The sequence below is a fragment of the Taudactylus pleione genome, unplaced genomic scaffold (assembly GCF_031769625.1).
Source record: "Taudactylus pleione unplaced genomic scaffold, aTauple2 ptg000336l, whole genome shotgun sequence".
NCBI classification, from domain to species: Eukaryota; Metazoa; Chordata; class Amphibia; order Anura; family Myobatrachidae; genus Taudactylus; species Taudactylus pleione.
The window spans coordinates 5,165,193-5,185,132 of record NW_028284737.1 but is presented as its reverse complement, the minus strand read 5'-3'; the positions used below and the strand labels follow the sequence as shown (position 1 = coordinate 5,185,132).

The following is a 19,940-nucleotide window of genomic DNA, read 5'->3' as shown; positions in this document are numbered from 1 at the left end:
GGTTGTCAGACAAGTTTGAACAAATTGTTTGTTAAATGTTTGATCTAAACAGTTTTTGGCCATTTTCTGGCGTTTGGGAGCAAACTGCTGATTGTCATTTGCTTTCATACCTCACCAGATTTTCATTCCAACCAATCAGCTAGTTGGCTGGTTGGACAGATAATCTTTAGATGTGTGGCCAGCTGTACACTATAGTGCTCCATTTATTAACACCTACTTCAGCTGGTGGTACTTTCTTCCTTGTATCGCAGCTTCTCTCAGCGATACATATTCAGGGACCTCCAGTTTTCATCAATACTTACCTATCTGGTGATAGTGATGTCTCCCTCCTCTTCCTGGAAATCAGGAGCCTAATGCTGCCAGAGAAGAATCTACAGTAGGTGAACGGCTACGGCTCATATTTGTTCAACCCAGTGGGGAATCAACCAAGTCACTCCAGCTTCAGTGGTTCCCATTGCTAACTTACATAGAGGCGAAAAGTGAGGCTCTTCTCTGCTTGACAAATAGTGTTAAACAGTAGTCCCGATAGAGTCTATGGGACAGTTATAAGGTACTCAAAATGGGTTAAGGTCAGAGAAATACTTTTATTTTTTTTCTGGTGTTAACTCTTTGTTAAGTAGCAAAAAAGCGGTAATGGAGCCTTTTGCAGTGTTTAGGCTGACAAATGGAAACTGCAAATATTGCAGGGTGAGCATAAAGCACTACACATACTGCACAAGAGAGCACAAGCCAAACTTCACTGCAGCTCACCCACCCGGATAAATCAAGGACGGCGACAGGATGTGCGCTATTACATCGGTGAGATGTGTCTGGTCTGGAACTACCGCCATGTTTGTGCATAATATAACTAAAGCCATACTGCAGTATTGCTTCCATAATAACCATCATGGCATGGAATATTTTCTCCCTATCTGGGCTAATGACTACTGATACAGCAGCGTATCTATCAACAATCTCTCGGAGGACTTATGTGTCTGGATGCCTGATCCCAAGTTGAACATTATGGTATAGATCTAATTAATACAGTTTTGAATTGATATTGTGCAATTGAGTGTCTTCACTGCTTTAAACTTCTATCTAAGATATTGATATACGTATGTGAGTTATTGAATGAAAATATTTCTGTTTGAATGACATGGTTACCACGTATTTTTAGGATTATGTTTTTAATTTTAGTAACATTATTTTGCATATTATGGATAATTGTGAATTTGTGACCATGTGCAATTTTTTTCATAGTCGCCTTTGATAACGTTTCTTTTTTTTTTCATTTGTTTTATGGATTCAATTGCAAGCACACGATTGGCTGATTAGATATTTGCATTAATGAGCTGGTGTGCTTATTGAATCTTCTGATAAGCAGCCAGAATGTTATATGTATGTTTGTGCTTGTAGAACAGTTTGCCCGATTGTAAAGCGCGATATAAGTTTATGTTAATAATAGTTATTGGACCTGATTTAGAGATGGACGCTAATGCCATTTCAGCTACCAATTTGTACGCAGAGACTGTGCAAAAATATGCCAGTGTCGCAGCTGCGCGGGATATTTGTATTGAGACGACTGCAAATAAGCAGCATCAGTTGCAGATCCGTCGCTTTACCGAAGTTCTGAGCAACCCTATTGTTACTCAGAATGGTCGCTGGCACTGAGATGCCAGAACCATTTTACTGCGTATAGGATCAGAGTCGCAGGCTGAGACACACGCCGCCATTTCAGTCCCCCTCCCCCGTTGCAGCCCGCAGCTGGTCCTGCCTGTCAGTCACTTTACAAATAAATCCGCGCTGTGAGTGGTAATGAAACTTGACCCAGGCGCATTGACGGATCGCAGATAATCGCTGAACTGCATAAACATCACATTGCATCCATTTCATGGCGCCCCTGTCATTTACCGCCAAGCCCCCAATCATACATCGGTTAGAAGCGGTATCAGCACACATAACGCGCGCTGATACCACTTCTGAGCTTCTTACATCTCCCCCATAAATTCCTGTCTGCTAATGATCGCATTGTTAATAACGGGGTAAATGTAATAGCCTGCGGACCGCAGGCATCGGCGAGTTCCGTGCGAGACTGTCCGATGTTTTAAAATAGCAGTCATTTAAAAGGCAGAATCAACCTGGCTTTGCCTTTTAAATGACTGCTACGGAACTTGCCGATGCGTGAAGTCCGCAGGCTATTTATTACATTTACCCCTTCATCTATGCTGCCGACCAGGATATGAAGTTGGCTGGAATGTGTGTGGCTGGCTCCACTAGTGGCTCTTTCATAGAAGTCAACATATGTTTGCAGTTTATTGAACCTTCCTTAGCTCCTTCAGGAAAATACTTTGAGCATTTTTTTTGTAGCACACTAGAAAAAAGCCATTTGTCTTTCTTTTCATACACACATTATTTGTTCTGACAAAGCTGTGATTGTTATATACTTCTAGTGATAGAGAAATATACCTGTATTTCCCACTCTGAAAAGTTTTATTCCTTAAGCGTAGTGAAGCCAGCAACAACCAGATGTTAACCAATAACATCCAAGTGCTCTATGCCTAACATTGCTCCCAATTCAGATGTGGACACAATGTAGACTGAGCGATTGTCAGCTATTGCTCTAATGCGTGTAAGCTGCACTGCGCACACGTAGCAATTGAATTACACTCACACAGAGGAGACACTCGCAAAGTGAGTGACAGGTAGTCACCATTTGGGGGAGGTAATGGGGGTGGCTAGAAAAACGCAGGCGTGTCAGACTGTTTAAACACTGTATTCTGGGCGTGCATAAATTAGCCGCTGCATCCTTGCTCGCAGCAGAGAGCCCTCTGTGTGTCTGGAGACCCGCTGTACCTGCGACAGATTAGACTTACTCAGTAGGCTGATCTGCGCTCAGTGATTCCTGGTTGGTGCGTGAGCGGCGGATGTGAGATGCTGTCAGTGGGAATCTAAGTACTGGATGGGGAGTGAGTCATTAGCATATTTTAGCAATTGCATTCCGTGAGAGATGGCAGCTGCCATGACATCTGAATCAGGCCCATTGTATGGTTTAGATATGTAGGGGTTGATTCTAAATCAGACGCAAATGGAAATGCGGACGGATCACTTGGATATCTGCACACTGCGCATTTGCCACACCGTTGCGTACACACAAGGACGTAGAGGGATAGTGCAGGCAAATTGATCTGTCCATCGGTGGACCACTATTTCCATGGAATGGGCATTTACTGGGTGGTAACTGGGCAGCAATCCATCTTGCTGGAGTGTTGTGGGCGCGTAGGCTGACTCCCGTTCTTGTCAGTAGTGGACAGAGGTGGGTCGCCTGTTTCTGATGGATCTTTTGCACCCGGCCTGGGGTGGGTTAAGTCCTGATACTAATGATGATGCCTGCGGATGGAAAAACAGTGGGCGTGCTGGCCCTCTGCAGGCAGACGCCCTAATACTTGGCATACATGGCCGAATCCTGCATTAGCATAAGGTAGATGGAGGATGCTGCAGCCGACAGACAGAAAAGCTGTCACGGATGCGTCTAATATAGAGTAAGCGCTATAAAGTGTATAATGGGGAGATGTACTAAGCCTTGGAGAGAGATAAAGTACTAGCCAATTAGCTCCTAACTGCCATGTTACAGTCTGTGTTTGAAAGATTACAGTTAGGAGCTGATTGTTGGTACTTTATCTCCATTCACTTTATCTCTCTCCAAAGCTTAGTACATCTCCCCTTCAGTGATTTAATCCGTTCTTCATTGTACAAATGCTAATATATTTTTTTTGGTTCTTACAGGCAATAATCAATAGCACCATCAGTCCCAACATGACTTTCACTAAAACATCCCAGAAGTTTGGCCAGTGGGCAGATAGCAGGGCGAACACAGTGTACGGCCTTGGCTTCTCCTCCGAGCATCATCTTACAAAAGTGAGTGGGCTGTGGGAGAGGACGTCACAGGATGCGCTTCCTGATACCTTTTCCTTTGGTCACCCAGTGTGTCAGCCAGTTTTCAGTACGTCACCATTATTAAGAAAACTATGCAAATGTAACATGCAAAGGAAAGATGGCGTATACAGTATTGGGTAACTGAAGACTCTTCTTTGCTGTAAGAAATTATTTTCCAGATTTGCAGACCAATTGCAATTGTTCTTAAATTTGCATGAATACAGTTTTGATACAGTTCTCATGTTTGGGGGAAAGCGCCAGGTTTTGTCATAGGGGACTTATACATATCTCTCTCTCTCTCTCTCTCATTTTGTATATGTGTCCGCGAGAGCTTACCTTAAATTACCCTGCCAGTAGAGCAGACATAACAGAGCTAGCTTTGACATGATGATTGATGGTAGGACCAGGCAGAGTCAGGACTATAGTCATTACAGAGCGTATGGCAGCTAGGGGGCTCCCTTACATCAGCTCCCTACAACAGCCATAGCTTCACCACTGTGTAACGTGGCACTGTTCTGTTACTCAGTCTATACCATTTAATAAATCGGGATGTAGTTTTAATCCCGGCTGTGGGTGGACAGTAATATAATTGGGGCTAGAAGTGGTGCATATTTGTACATGTTCGTATCATATTGGGATTGTTTATTGCAGCATGAACCTATATCATTTAACATACAATATAAATGTAAAGTATTTCAGCATTAGAACTTCATTAAATAAATTATTCATTGAAATCCAGTGCATTACTCTATATGAATAAACACATTATTTGTAGTCATTTCTTTAGACGCTTGTTAACTTATGTTACTACAGTATATTAATTAGTTATATATTATTGCTCTTGTGGGTTTTATTTCTGATGGCATTGTAAAGTACAGGGCTGCATTGTTTCTTCTCAGTGTTTTTCCATCGATAACTTATTTTTAGATTCTGTATATGGCAGCTGTGTAAGTGAGGTGAGTCTTCCTGCTTTATATCGTCTGCTTCTCCCCTACAGCGAGGATTTCAGCGAGAGTGCCCCCTGCTGCTGACATGGGAGGTATTCATGCGGAATTCATGAGCATGGCAGCTGCTTCATAACCTGTTTTTCAGGTGCCCAGGACTATAGCTTAGACATTAGTTCTTCTGACCAGTCATCCTACAGAGATAGGAAAGGCAGAGTAGTGCTAAAGACCACCTACTGGAAGATTGAAACAGGGAGAACCGATGATGAATGACTATGGGCACCGCTAAATAGTCCATATATTCTGCATGGGAAACGCACAATTAAGTCATACAGTCACATGATTGACCACACTAAACCAAGTTTAATACCTGTGGCGTATTCTATTATATAATGCTTTTTTTTTTCCGTTTATTGGCATATAACAACAGAATCAAAGGAGATAATCTGAATAATCAATGTATTTGTAGAATAATACATGTGTTTTTTTTTTAAATATATATATATATATTTATATATGTATTATTATTTATTTATTTTTTAAACATGCTAGCTGTATCTGATCTCATTGATTCATAACTATCACCTCTTCCTGTAGGCAATGTGTAGTTAATAACATTTCTGGTATGTGTTGCCGGACTGCAGCTACTGCTCTACTAATTAGTAGATGTCAGAGGAGTGAGGGCGAGGATGTAACGCTGAATGTGACGCCAGCAGAGGGTGATGGAGGTTGTGCAGCCATTCTACTAATGAATCATTAGCGCCTGGGCAGCTTGGGTAGAGAATGAGGTTTAGGAGAAGCAGTCAGTTAGAAATAAAACACTACAGCAACAAATCGTAATACTAGTTATATATATAATTACAGTCGGGTGTATAAATATTGGGACATTGACGGAATTTTAATATTTTGGCCTCTATTCAATACCACAATGGTTTTGAAATGAAACAAACGAGATGTGCTTTAACTGCAGACTTTCAGATTTAATTTGAGGGTAATTACATCGAAATCAGGTGAACGGTGTAGGAATTACAACGGGTTCTATATGTGCCTCCCACTTTTTAAGGGGCCAAAAGTAATGGGACTATCAACTCAAAAGCTATTTCATAGACAGGTGTGGGCTATTCCCTCATTTCATTATCAATTAAGCAGGTAAAAGGTCTGGAGTTGATTCTAGGTGTGACATTTGAATTTAGAATCAGTTGTTGTCGACTCTCAATATGAGATCCAAAGAGCTGTCACTATCAGTGAAGCAAGCCAACATTAGGCTGAAAAATCAAAACAAACCCTTCAGAGAGATAGCGAAAACATTAGATGTGGCCAAATCAACTGTTTGGAACATTCTTAAAAAGAAAGAACGCACCGGAGAGCTCAGCAATACCAAAAGACCCGGAAGACCACGGAAAACAACTGTGGTGGATGACAGAAGAATTATTTCCCTGGTGAAGAAAAACCCCTTCACAACAGTTGGCCAAATCAAGAACACTCTCCAGGAGGTAGGTGTATATGTGTCAGTCAACAATCAAGAGAAGACTTCACAAAAGTGAATATAGAGGGTTCACCACAAGATGTAAACCATTGGTGAGCCTCAAAAACAGGGAGACCAGTTTAGAGTTTGCCAAACAACATCTAAAAAAGCCATTACAGTTCTGGAACAACATCCTATGGACAGATGAGACAAAGATCAACTTGTACCAGAGTGATGGGAAGAGAAGAGTATGGAGAAGGAAAGGAACTTCTCATGATCCAAAACATACCACCTCATCAGTGAAGCATGGTGGTGGTAGTGTCCTGGCGTGGGCATGTATGGCTGCCAATGGACTGGTTCCCTTGTATTTATTGATGATGTGACTGCTGACAAAAGCAGCAGAATGAATTCTGAAGTGTTTCGGGCAATATTATATGCTCTTATTCAGTCAAATGCTTCAGAAATCATTGGACGGCGCTTCACAGTGCAGATGGACAATGACCCGAAGCATACTGCAAAAGCAACCAAAGAGTTTTTTAAGGCTAAAAAGTGGAATGTTATGCAATGACCAAGTCAATCCCCTGACCTTTATCCGATTGAGCATGCATTTCACTTGATGAGGACAAAACTGAAGGGAAAATGCCCCAAGAACAAGCAGGAACTGAAGACATTTGCTGTAGAGGCCTGGCAGAGCATCACCAGGGATGAAACCCAGCGTCTGGTGATGTCTATGCGTTCCAGACTTCAGGCTGTAATTGCCTGCAAAGGATTTGCAACAAAGTATTAAAAGTGAAAGTTAGATTTAGGATTGTTTAGTTTGTCCCATTACTTTTGGCCCCTTAAAAACTGGGAGGCACATATAGAAACCATTGTAATTCCTACACCGTTCACCTGATTTGGATGTAATGACCCTCAAATTAAATCTGAAAGTCTGCAGTTAAAGCACATCTTGTTTGTTTCATTTCAAAGCCATTGTGGTGGTGAATAGAGGCCAAAATATGAAAATTCTGTCAAAGTCCCAATATTTATGCACCTGACTGTATAATATATATTATACACACATATACCTGCTGTAAGTTCCATTAAATGTATTAAATAGGGGGGGGCATGTAAGGGGAGGGGCAAGGAGTGAGATGTGTCTCTGTTAGCTCCGTGGCTCAATTATCCTTATTTATATCCTGCCTCTGTATTTCCTGGTCTGGTTGAAGCACTCTCTGTACACACGTCTCCTGGATAGCTGGCTGGTTCCTGTGACCCCTCTGCGATGTTGTGTGGTCATCAGATGGCTCTTTGGCCTGGAGACGCTGGTCCTTGTGTTTGAGACCTCGGAGGCTTTGTGAGTTGAAGCAGTGCTGCCTTACTTCACCCTCAGTGACTTGACTTTGCTGCACGGCCTCCTCCAGTGGCAGGTCCTCGTGGCCGCCATTGTACAGTACCTTACAGCCACCATAGCTGGACCCATGTTGGGTGTCAGCTACTTCTGCTTGCTGGGGGGCGATTGCACCAATTTGCTGCTCTTTGTTTGTCCAGTGGTCCCTGTGTACCTTGATCAGTCTCCCAACATATTATCTGTGTTCTCATCATGCGGGAACAGAGTTTTGGCTTTGTGCATGGTGGGCTGGAATGCTTTTCTGCATTTCCTGATGAGTCTCTCTCAACTACAATTGTGGTTCCAGTTATGAATCTTGCTTCTACATCTACCGCAATTGACATGCATCAGGTGCTGGTGGCCCTGAATAATTATACCCAATGGACACTTGATAATATCGAAGGGCTGAGGCTCGAGTTGGTGCTTTGAATGTGTGACCTGCAAATGGTGAAGGAGAGTGGTGTAGAGGCTGAAGCCACTCTGTCTACTTTCGACAATGCTTGTTCCTCTATCCCATCTCTGATCAGTGCCCTCGCTACTTTGATGAATGCCATGTAATCGCTGCCACATATTCCCAATCATCGCACTATTCATCACATTGGGCTGCTTCTGGAAGACGAGCAATTGATGTTTGGGACTTTGTTACCTAGTGCATCCTTTGAATTGAATGTGTTCCTGGATTGTCACCTTGTGGACTAAGCTTGTAGCATTTTCATGCCTATTATACTGAATCCTGGAGATAAGGATGCTGGTCTGGGATTTACCTGCTTGGCAATCTCACCTGACTTGCCGTGCCACAAGCTTTTCAACCTCATGTTTTCCTATTTGTGTGGTGGGTCCATGCATATCCAGTTTCAGTCGGAGGGCACCTGGCTGCCATTCAGCTTCCTTGCGTCAGGAATTCTCCTATTCTAATATTGGAGATCTCCATTGTCAAGCCTTCTCCTTGTGCAAAATACTTGGACATTGTATGGATAGGGCAACCCATCCAAAATGTACTGTGTTAGAGGATTTACTACTTGGCGGTTCTTTGACTATTTCATGAGCATTTGTCGTGCTCTGTAGAGCACCTTACAGTTCACCGTTGTGCTGCAATACTTCGTGGTTTGCATCCATATGTGATTGATTCTGACCGTTCCTGTTATGGCCCTTCATGCTGTATGTCTTCCCGCTGTTTGTTACTATTATAGTACCTTTTTTTTTTCCCAAGTCTCCTGGGTGTCTTGGTGCTAGCTTTTGCCTTTACTGAGGCACTATATTGCCAGACAGCTCCTTGTTCTATGGCCATTTATAGCATAGTTCTTATTAGCCTTATCCTAGTATAGTAATACTGTACTGCAGGGTGGGGAGGGGGCATTTTCTTAGGTAGAGTAGTGTAATTGGGGGCTATGGTATACATAGTGGGAAAAAGGTGGGATAATGATGTTTTTGTTATGTGTCCATGTTTTAGAGTTAATGACTGATGTGTACTTTGTTAGTTTCATTTATACTGTTCTGGTATTTGTTTTCTATAAGGCAGCTGGACCAGTCTGATATTGGGTGCTCACTTATCTCTACTGTTATCATAGCTTTTTGTTGCTTGGGCATAAATGGCGCTTTCAGGTCTCGTCTCACTATTATTATACCATATGAGCTTTTGCGTAGGTAGGCTTTACTCACATTTGTTTGTTTGATGAGTGATTAAACCAGTTTCTCATGTTATTATTGCTCCTTTTTCCTATAGCCCTTACTAGCCATGCTGGATATTGGGCCTCTAACTATGGCCGGGTCTCTCTCTCATTTACAGTAATTGTCTCTTTCTTTACTCAGTTTGCAGAAAAATTTCAGGAATTTAAGGAAGCTGCTCGATTAGCAAAGGAGAAATCCCAAGAAAAAATGGAGTTGACCAGTACACCGTCACAGGTAATGTGCGGAATCCATGGAACAGTATGTAATGTGTGATGAGCGTTAGCAGCTCAGGAACATTCCTTTGGTAGTTTTGACTATGTACCATAGCACTAGATACAAATGTACTTCTAATCAAACATATGTAGACGTTTATTAAAGCTGTTTTACAAGGGACTGTGAATAGAATGTACTAGGAAAATTTTAAATTGAAGATCAGATTGATAGCTGTCTAAATAATCTGCTTCACTGGCATACATGAATATTCTGTTTGTTTGTAACTGCCCTTTGGAAAGTGCTCACTGCAACAACCATCCCGCTACTGGTTTTACGTCTGTGCCCTTCATTCAATTACATTTTTCCTTTTTATTCTAAAATACAGCTCAGTCCAGCCACATTTGTGCTTTTAATGTCCATTTAATGAGAAGTGAATATATTCATTTATTCATATTCGCTGCATCTGTATACAGTGTAGGCTTCTATAAAATATAAAAGAAAAAAAAATGACTTTATTTGTGCCAATATATTTCATAGTAATGTGGAATTGAAGCATGATGTTCCGGCACATCAGTCCTGACCTAGTGTGAACTTAGTGCAAATCCCCAGTAAGGACAATTTAGTTGAAAGCAGAGTAACCTCCCAGTTTGTCTTTTAAACCGTGGTGTCACGTTGAAGTTGAGTCCAGTTACTGCACTCCTTTTATGTTTTAAATCGCAGCACTGGTTCTCTCACCCAGAATCCATCATACTTCCAATAAACTCCGTAGATGACAGAGGGACACAACTACATTCAAATGGCTTCATTATATTTCTGCTAAACTGCATCTGAAGCACAATGGGCCTGATTCTGTTAGCCGCGAGTTGGCCGTAAATTTCTTAACAGGAGTTAAACTCGTGGTCGTGACTTTTTACCATTCAATTAGAAATCTGCTTTTTTTGAACAGAAAAAATACATAAGAAGATCGACAAAGTCTTGGGTGGATAATCGTATCAAATTACTATATGTGTAATAAGGAGGGTCCAACAATATTTCAATAAACAGAAAAAGATATAACATCAGACTCCTCTATAAGCAATTATTATATCTAATATGTCTAATTTTGTGTTTGAGTCTAAGGGATCTATTTACTAAGCTTTGGATGGAGATAAAGTAGACGGAGATAAGGCACCAGCCAACCAGCTCCTAAATGTAATTTTTCAAACACAGCCTGTGACATGACAGTTAGGAGCTGATTGGCTGGTACCTTCTTCGTCGACTTTACCTCCATCCAAGGCTTAGTAAATAGACCCCTAAATCACACATTTACTAAAAGATGATTTATTTACTTTACATCTTTTTTTTTTTGTTTGTTTTTTTTAAAAGCCATGTCAAAAAATATAATCTCTAAGTAAATGTATGATTTAGACCCTGAAACACAAAATCAACCAAAATTTCACCAAACATAGACCAAAAATCGACCCAAATCGACTTTCAGTAAATATACGTCTAAGTCACACATTTACTGTACGAACAGATGATTTTTTACATTGTTTTAAAAAATGATGTCAAAAATCATGTTAGTCAATGCAGTGGCGGAACTAGAGAGTGGTACAAGAATATGCTTTGGGCCCCCCTATGTAGTGCCTCTTATACAGTGCCCCCAGTAGTTGTCCCCCCGAATTGAATCGGACCCTGTATTCTCCTAAATCATCGGTCATCTGTGGAGTTTATAGGGAAGATGCACATGAACACGGACAAGACATACAAACGCAATGTACCCAGTACCATTAGGTTAGAATAAGCCCAAAGGCCTCAGAACAGTGATGCAGCAATGCTAACCTCCATGCTACATTATACAGCAAAACATAAACTATGTTACGTCTATTTGATGATGATATTCTACTATATATAACTTTTTGAATGACTTAACACCTGTCTTTTTCTGCCGCCCGTGTCATCTAATGATTCCCTAGCTTTAAGAGTGTCCTATTTTAGTTTTCTTTCACCAATGTGCTATATTTGATTGAAAGCCATGTGTACCTGACACTGCCCATTTCCTGTAGAGTAAGGAATTGGTTGTGGTCCAGCTTCTAGTGTCCAAATTGGCTTGGAAAAACTGCACTTGCAGTTGGCATGGCTTACCCTACGAGGGACCAGAGATTGAGAGCCTGCGGACACAAGGCTCTAATCCAGTTATGTGCATACTGGTCACATTTATTCTGGTACCTTTAGCTGAAGAATGTACTATTCATGTTAGATTATTAATGTGGAGCTACACGGGCATATACCAAACTAGCTATGCACTACTGATTTTATTCTGGAATCTCGATAGTTCTTTACTGGGTGATATTTGGAAAACCTTTTTTTTCAAGGTTATGTTATGATATTATTGTCAGTTTTATGGGTCTTATTTATGTGGGGCTTGGCCAGTGCCAAGAGCTCCGATCTTCTCACTCATGGGGTGACAGCTGTTTACTGTCCCACTGATGAGTGGACATAAGGACATGTGTTGAATTCTAGCTGAATGTCAGCGTTGGGGATAAAATCCCATTTTTTTTTTTCTACCACAAAACCATAACAACTGATGGTCTAGGTATTTTCTGTTTTCTGTTGTCATTTCCCAAAGCAGAAATGTAACTCCATTCAACTTCTGGAAGAAATGAGTGAACTGACTGGTAAAATATGGGATTGATAACCATTTAGTCACTTTCTGTGCTCACCATTTTATTCCAGTTACTTTTCCAAATTATTGTTTCTTTTTAATTAATCTAAAAGTACTCTGATTTATTACCAGTTACTTATATAGCATCAGCATAACAAGACTGGGTACATATTGCAAGTGGTCCAGATAGACTGCAGAGGTTCTTGGTGGACTATATGATCCAATCACATAGCTATGTTGACCTAGAGTCAGTGGGATGGGATAAGCTGGATACATACCTTATGACAATGCGACCCAGCGATGCGATGTGGTGATAAAACACATCGCCGTACACACTACACGATCCGCCGTATGACTGCACGATGTATCATTACATGCTGTATGTAACACCACCGCATCGACCGTGGAATCGTCCCATTTGATGTGTAGCTCAGCAGATGGGACAATACAATGAATGATGGATCGCGCATACATGGTATACGATGTGTACGATATATTGTTCCTATCCGCATTGGAACGATATATCAAACAATAAATGGTATAGTGTGAACCCAGCTGTAGTGTAGAAAGAGAACATATAAAAGTTTGGTGTGGACTGTGTAGAGGAGGTAATCAGTAGACTAGTTTATGGGGGTTACGTGGGTAGATTTGGAATTTGATCAGCTGTTTGAAGAGGTGAGTTTTCAGGAAATGCTTGAAGGTTTGGAGACTGATTCTTGTGATGATGTTATAAAGCCATACGGACGTCAGTCACATGTGATGTTTTTCAATGTATCGTTTTTGTGTATAATAATAATCAATGGTTTTGAGTGCACTACAGATTTTATTATTTCTAATATTCAGTATGCATGTATTTATGTCATAATGCAATATAAATACTCCCTAACTACTTTCTCTTAATCCTTCATTTCCAGTAAGATTGGTTTTAAAGCGAAATAAACGTTATTATTTTGTCTAAAAAAAAAAAAGTATTTTTGAAATGCGTAATAAATGTGAAGTTTTATTTAATGTACTGTATGTGACAGTATTGCTGATCTGCGCTGTGTTGGAATGATATAATACTGCAAGGGTTGATGCATGTTTTAATCCTTCTTGTCCTGGGGTTATATGTAAACAATTGTGTTGAATTTTTTAACATTACTTTTTCCATTGGCAGGCATTTTCACACACATTTCACACATTTCTTGAGTGCACTTATCAATACTTGCTTTGCGTATACTGTATATGTCATGTCTGCACAGTCACTGGTTCTACAGGTGTATTGGGACTACAAGCCTGAGCACACCATGTGTACATCATAGGACCTCATACAGTGGTCTATGTACAAAGCTCTGGAAAGTGATAAACTACCAGCCACTCAGCTCCTAACTGTCACGTTAAAGGCTGTGTTTGAAAAATGACAGTTAGGAGCTGATTGGTTGGTCTTTTATCACTCTCCAATTTATCACTTTCTAGAGCTTAATGATCCGAGAGATAAAGTTAGTGGAGATAAAGTTACAACCAATCACCTACTAACTGTCACTTTACAGGCTATGTGTTTGAAAAATGACAGTTAGGAGCTGATTGATTGGTATTTTATCTCCATCCACTTAATCTTGCTCCAAGGCTTAATACATAGACCCTTTAGAGTTGGGGCGCAAGTCAATTTTTCAGACGTTGATAAATGCATGAGCACCAAAATGGCTTTCTATCTACATTTGTGAGTATTTATAGACTTGTAATCATTTATGTACAGAGAAGCGGAATGGGGGCAGACAATTAACTAAGGATAGTAAATTAGTATTCACCCATAGGGCCTTTTTCAGAGTCAGTCTTAAGATGGGTAAACACTATAAGATATATCGTACGATATATCGTTCCGGCAGGGATATAGGGCCTGATTCAGACCCGTTCGCTAGCAAGCGATCGCTCGGAGCGAGCAATGTTTTTCAATGTGCGCATGCGTACGCTTCACAATGCGCGTAAGCGAACTAATAAGAGCGATGTGGAAACTCTCGCTCACCAAGCATAGACATCCCAGGTAAATGTGTGACAGGTCAAGCCGTTTGTGGGAGGTAACAGGGGCAGGCCACTTCAAACGGGGGAGTGGAGGTGCGAATGCAGGCGTGCCTGTGAAATTCAATGACATTTTAGAGGCGTGCATAATTAACAGCCAGCGTCATAGGACGCGTCACTTGGTTGAAATATACACTGAAGTCCTCGCAGTGCTTGCGGCAGGGTATAGTCAACCTTAAGCGCTGTGATTGCTTCCGATGGTGTTCGATGTACCAATGGTTTCATGCACTTCCTGGAGATGACGTACGCAAGTGGGCATCATGAGATAGGCTGGTGGGTGTCTACAATCACAAAGTGATCACTTGCCAAGACAGAAGCGGGTGCCTTGACGCAACTTAGCTGAATTTCCATACGCTGGGAGTGAGCAATCGCATCTAGAGAACGGGTCTGAATCAGGCCCCTAGCGTGTATGCCCGATTGCGCTCACATGCCAGTTGTTCTTCACATAATTCCATCTGTTGTGCTGCACAGCAGATGGGACGATGCAATGAACAACGCCATGCTGCTTCTTGCAGCATGTAACGATATATTGCGCCGTTTTATACCTGATCGTGTAGTGTGTATTGTACACATATCTTTACATCACATTGTTACATCGCTGTATACATACATCATATAGTGTGTACACAGCTTTAACTGAAGTAAAGACCTCTTTTTGCTTTACGTCTTTTTGTCTCACGTCTTTTTTTTGTCTCAAGTCTGACTTGAGTCGCTGAGCCTGGGGCTGAGATATTTAGAGTGGGGATGTAGTCAGGAAGCCGACTGTCTAAATAAAGACCGCCGGCTTCCCGACTGTCTAATCCCGGCAAAGTACTAATAACAGGCGTCGACACCTGTCATTAGACCTACGCCGGGAGACCGACACCCAGCTTACTGATCGAAGGTAAGCCGGGCACAGGCAGCCGTGGGGGGGGGGGGGGGGAGAGTTAGGCTAGGGGCTCCTGGGGGGGACTTGGGGTTAGGCACCAGCCCGGTAGGTTAGGGTTAGGCTAGGGGAAGGGGGGTTAGGGGGCTTAGGCACCCCTCCCCGGGAGACTTAGGTTTAGGCTGCGGGGAAGGGGAGGTTAGGTTCAGGCACTTGGGGGGAGGTTAGGGTTAGGCACTTGGGAGGTTAGGGTTATAGTGATGACTTTGAAGCTGCTATTGATGACTGCGTTCGGTTGGTTGCAACTGTGAGAAATCCAGTAAAATGGCAGAAGCGGGTTTATAAAGGCGTTTTACACTGCACGGAATCGTAGTATGTCACAAATACAGACTGATTCATGCACTATTGGGAAATAGGAAACCTGCATATATATTTATAAGTTTGGAAATGTCATAAATAAATAACATTTGCGTTTGATTTGCGGAGCAATTCTGATGCTCCAAGCCGCTTAGGTATTTATTAGCTACACAGTCCAGCCATTAACTTTAATATATTTTTATTATGTGCAGCAATTTTTAATAAATGTCTCAGTATTGTCCTTGAAGCCACGCCTCCAGTCTCTTCATAGCCAGGTATGACAAGGGGATGGAGTCGCAGCTAAGGGGATAAAGTCCCAGGTCCAGTTTTGCAGATGCGACAGACTATTAATAGGTTGCAGAAATGAGACTTTTTAAAAAATCGTAAATTGTGATTATGTTTCAGACATCTCTGACTAAGGCCCATAATGAGATGTGGATGCATCCCCAAACACCCCTCGTAGGAGACGTACGCACTGGATGGCTGGTGTAAAGATATACAGTGATAATGATGACCATCCGCAACGCTGTCTAGCTGATTGGCTGTTTGTACATTGACTGCTCTGGCTAATAGTACTTAGGGACTGATTCAGAGATGAATGCTATTCACACGGCCTCCTAATCTTTGTACGCTTCGATGGTGAGAAAAGGTACAGAAACCGCAGGAGGCGTCATATGTAAAAAGATGCCCACTGCTGGCTTAGGTCATCCGAAAGCTGCATCCGGCCAGACTGGCCATCGGGAACTTCTGGCATATGCTAGAATGGCCGATGGCCTTAGGGTCGGCTCGAGGAGGGAGGAAGGAAAGGTTCCCCCGCCCTCCACCCCACGGCTCCAGATTCACTATGATCTCAGGAAGACTGAAGGGGTGGAGGCATTTATGGGCCGGCGGTGCGCTGTGTTGGGCCGGGAAGAGACGGGCGTGCCCCCTTGAAATAACCACAAATTCCCTTTTGCGAGCAAGTGCACCTAAGGCATGCGCACCGAGGGCGGACTGCCAGGGCTGATATACAGCCCCAGTCCATCCCTGGCTGCATCCGAGGTTACTCAGGATGTCCGGTGAAATCACGCTGCCAGGGCCAGTGAAGCTACATCCAAGAATGCAGCCACTAGCTTTGGCACGCCCAGAAAACAAAGCCGACGCGTTCCCGTTTTCTGAAACCCGGGCAGTAACTACTCCCCAAACACCAGCAGCATGTGACCTGTGCCTGTGACCATTAGAGGCCCTGCGAGCAACATCGCAGCCCGGGTCTGCACATCGAATTAACGTACATCTCTGAAATCAGGCCCTTATATCATTAGTGCCACTGCTATGTTATGTCAGGTCACTGCTGTCTATTTGTATTACTTATTTGTCATTTCCATTTGAGCTACTGCGGGAGAGATGATTTAATTACATTTTCTTAATTCAATTTTTAAACCAGTAAACAAATGTATCAATGCTAGTATTTAATTACATTTTATATGGAAAATGTAATTTCCGTATTTATTACTAACGCTGTCAAACTGCATCCTTTTACTGAGAAATAAGTAAATACTTTAGAATGGTTAAAATATGCCGGTCATAGAAATAACGAGGTTTTGGAGTTAGACGGATCTGGAAATACACAGAAGTATTTTTTTTTCCTTTATTGGGACAGAATTTTTATGTGAACATTCAGGGGTATATTTACTAAAGTGCCCATAGCAAGAAATCAGATTCTACGTAGCATTTATCTAGCACCTTCTAGAAGATCATAGCTAGAATCTGATTGGTTGCTATGCTCAACAACTCTACTCTTAATAATCCACACTTTAGTAAATATCAAGGCCGTAACTAGGGTGGTGCGGCCGGAGCTGTCGCACAGAGCACTGGATGCCCTGGGACGGAACCATCCGCCACCGCAATCTGTATTTGCCAGGTACCTTCTTTGATGTATGTTATGCAGCAGTGCGCCCGGACAGCCCTTCTCTTTCCGGAGCTCCGCCTGTGACTGTGGGGTCTATTTACTAAGCAGTATTAGGAGACAGAGTGAAAAGTGATAAGGTACCAGCCAATCAGCTCCCAACTGCCATCTTGCAGGCTGTGTTTGAAAAATGACAATTGGGAGCTGGCACCTTATCACTCTTCACTCTGTCTCCTAACACTGCTTAGTAAATAGACCCCTGTGTCCCGGCTCCTGCACTCACTGTGTGTGGGGAGAGACCTCCCTGTGCATTAGTGTGCAGGAACTGGGGACACAGACTGCACCCACCACACTCGGTCAGCATTAGGGAGCGTCCAGACCGCTAGGTAGAGGGGAGGGAGTAGAGTAGTAATGTGAAGAGAGCAGAGAGCTAGACTGCTCGCTACGATGGCGGCCACACGGTGGTTCAGTGCTGCCTGGGGTCGGTCAATGTAGTAGACTCTTGCCTGCGCTTATCCCCTCTGCATCCAGGTGTTAAGGGCTAAGAATTATAGAAGCCCGTGGCGTATTAGGAACGAGTGTGGGGAGCACTTGTAAAACACATTCCCCTCTGTGGCCCACCCGCTAGCAGCTGATGAAAGAAAGATTGAATAATTTTTTTTGTGCAGTTAAATAATTACTTCTCCACCTCTGATACCTTTAGGCACCGGCCTTCTGTCTATTATGATGAAACTCTGTTGTAAACACCCAGGATCTGGAATGCTAAGTGGGAAAGTTCCCCATGTTCAGATGATCCTCTGCCCTGTAATTAAAACAATGGTATCACTATCCTGATACACACTCTACATCCAAATTGCAAATATGCTTTTTGGAGAAATACTATACAGTATAAACTCAGTGTATTCATACACAAGGTGATTTAAAGACCTACTAGATAAGGATATGTTTCTGTTTTAAGAGACTGAGGGGCATATTCAATTACACGCGAAAAGTCAGAAAGGTTTCGCCTGCCGTACTTTTCACTGACTCCGCGTGTTTTGGAGGCAAAAACTTTTCATGCGCTGCCCCTCTTTTCGTCCTAATCAGTTCCAAAGGACGCGGAAATGGAACCCGGCGAAACTCAAACAGGAGAAAAGTGCTGTCAGATTTGGGGAAAATCAGCCTGACACCCCCCAAAAGATGCACTAACATTGGGGATCAATGTAGTTGCCCCCAAATTGCCCTACTGAAGCTATTTGGGGTACTGAAATGCTCTCATTAGCTGCTAATTAGCATCTTTGCACAAGTGGTGAAGAATAGCATTTAGCAGTTTTTCTGGGAAAAATAACTAGTCCCAGCAAGTTTGTGGTACATGAAAATGGGTGCTAGCATGGTTAAAAATAGCAAAAGTGAAGTTTTTAAAAACGTGAAAACCGCACCTGACGTTCGCCATACCAAACAAAGGTAAGCCGGGCAGCAGTCACGGACAGGGGGGAGGGTTAGGTTAGGGGCTCCCGGGGGGGGGCTTAGGCAGCCCCACAGGAGTCCCCCTTCCCCTAGCCTAACTCTAACCAGGAGGGTTAGGGTTAGGCTAGGGGAAGGGGGGGGTTAGGGTTAGGCAACCCCAAGGGCAGGTTAGGGTTAGGCACTTACAGGGGGGGTTAGGGTTAGGCACTAGGGGGGGAGTTTGGGGTTAGGCACCCCTAAGGGACGGTTAGGGTTAGGGGGGGAGAGGGTTAGTAATAGAGAAAAAACTTACCTGTCGGGATCTTCTGTTGCTGAGCGTACGGCGGTGTTTCATACAGATCCCGGTAGGGTAGGGTATGGGATAGGTATATAGGTAGGTAAGAAACAAATGTATAAAGAAAAAAAAATAAAACTAAAACTGCTCTTTTGTGGTGTGTAGTTCATACCTAACCAACTCAGGGGTATGAAAAGACACAAAAACACAATATCAGTGCAATAATGTCTGATGGTAAAAGTTAATTCGCTCAAATAGATGTACTTGTCTACTAAAGTATGTGAACCATACATAAAATAATGAGACAATATTAAAGATCAAAAATGTATTCGAACAATCACATATACAGAACCAAATATAAAATTTTATGAAACAGAAGATAAATAAAATAATCCAATCTAGGGACTTTTACCAGAGAGGTGATAAAAATGGGAGTGTAGTATAAACTTTGAGGTTCTGGGCTCTCGGGTTACTGATATCACTCAGTCAGGAAAGCTGTCCTTCTGTCTTTGGAGTCCACAAAATTATTGCCTCCCTGTGCATTTTGAGAATGCCCTGAGGAAGAGATACATTATCGAAACGCATTGACTGCTGGTCGCGATGATGATCCCAGGCTGTGACCTCGGTTGCAGTGCTGGGATCGCAGATTCAGCAAGGAGATGTCTGTTTCCTATAGACACCTTCTGCTGCATTAGCATTTTAGCTGGAATTGCACAGCTGCTTGTGAGAGTGTGTGTGTGTGTGTCTGTAATTCTGTCCATTTCTGCACCAGGCCCTCAGGCCAGAGTTACATGTATAGGCTAAACATTTTAAATTGCATTTTTTATTACCTAAGAATAACAT

The 19,940-nt window shown here is 42.5% G+C and overlaps 1 protein-coding gene across 5 annotated transcripts in view; it reads left to right on the top strand.

Annotated features, from left to right (window-relative positions):
* The window catches only part of HOMER1 (homer scaffold protein 1), a 129,819-nt gene that overhangs the window by 47,461 nt on the left and 62,418 nt on the right, over positions 1 to 19,940 (top strand). For 3 of the 5 annotated variants that reach the window (XM_088443918.1, XM_088443917.1, XM_088443916.1), the window contains 2 exons: positions 3,763 to 3,894; positions 9,500 to 9,592. In XM_088443918.1, coding sequence (XP_088300044.1) covers positions 3,763 to 3,894; positions 9,500 to 9,592 — 225 coding nt within the window. Of the gene's footprint in view, positions 1 to 252; positions 1,006 to 3,762; positions 3,895 to 9,499; positions 9,593 to 19,940 lie in introns of those variants that run through there. The other 2 variants (XM_088443920.1, XM_088443919.1) reach the window with 2 other exon arrangements.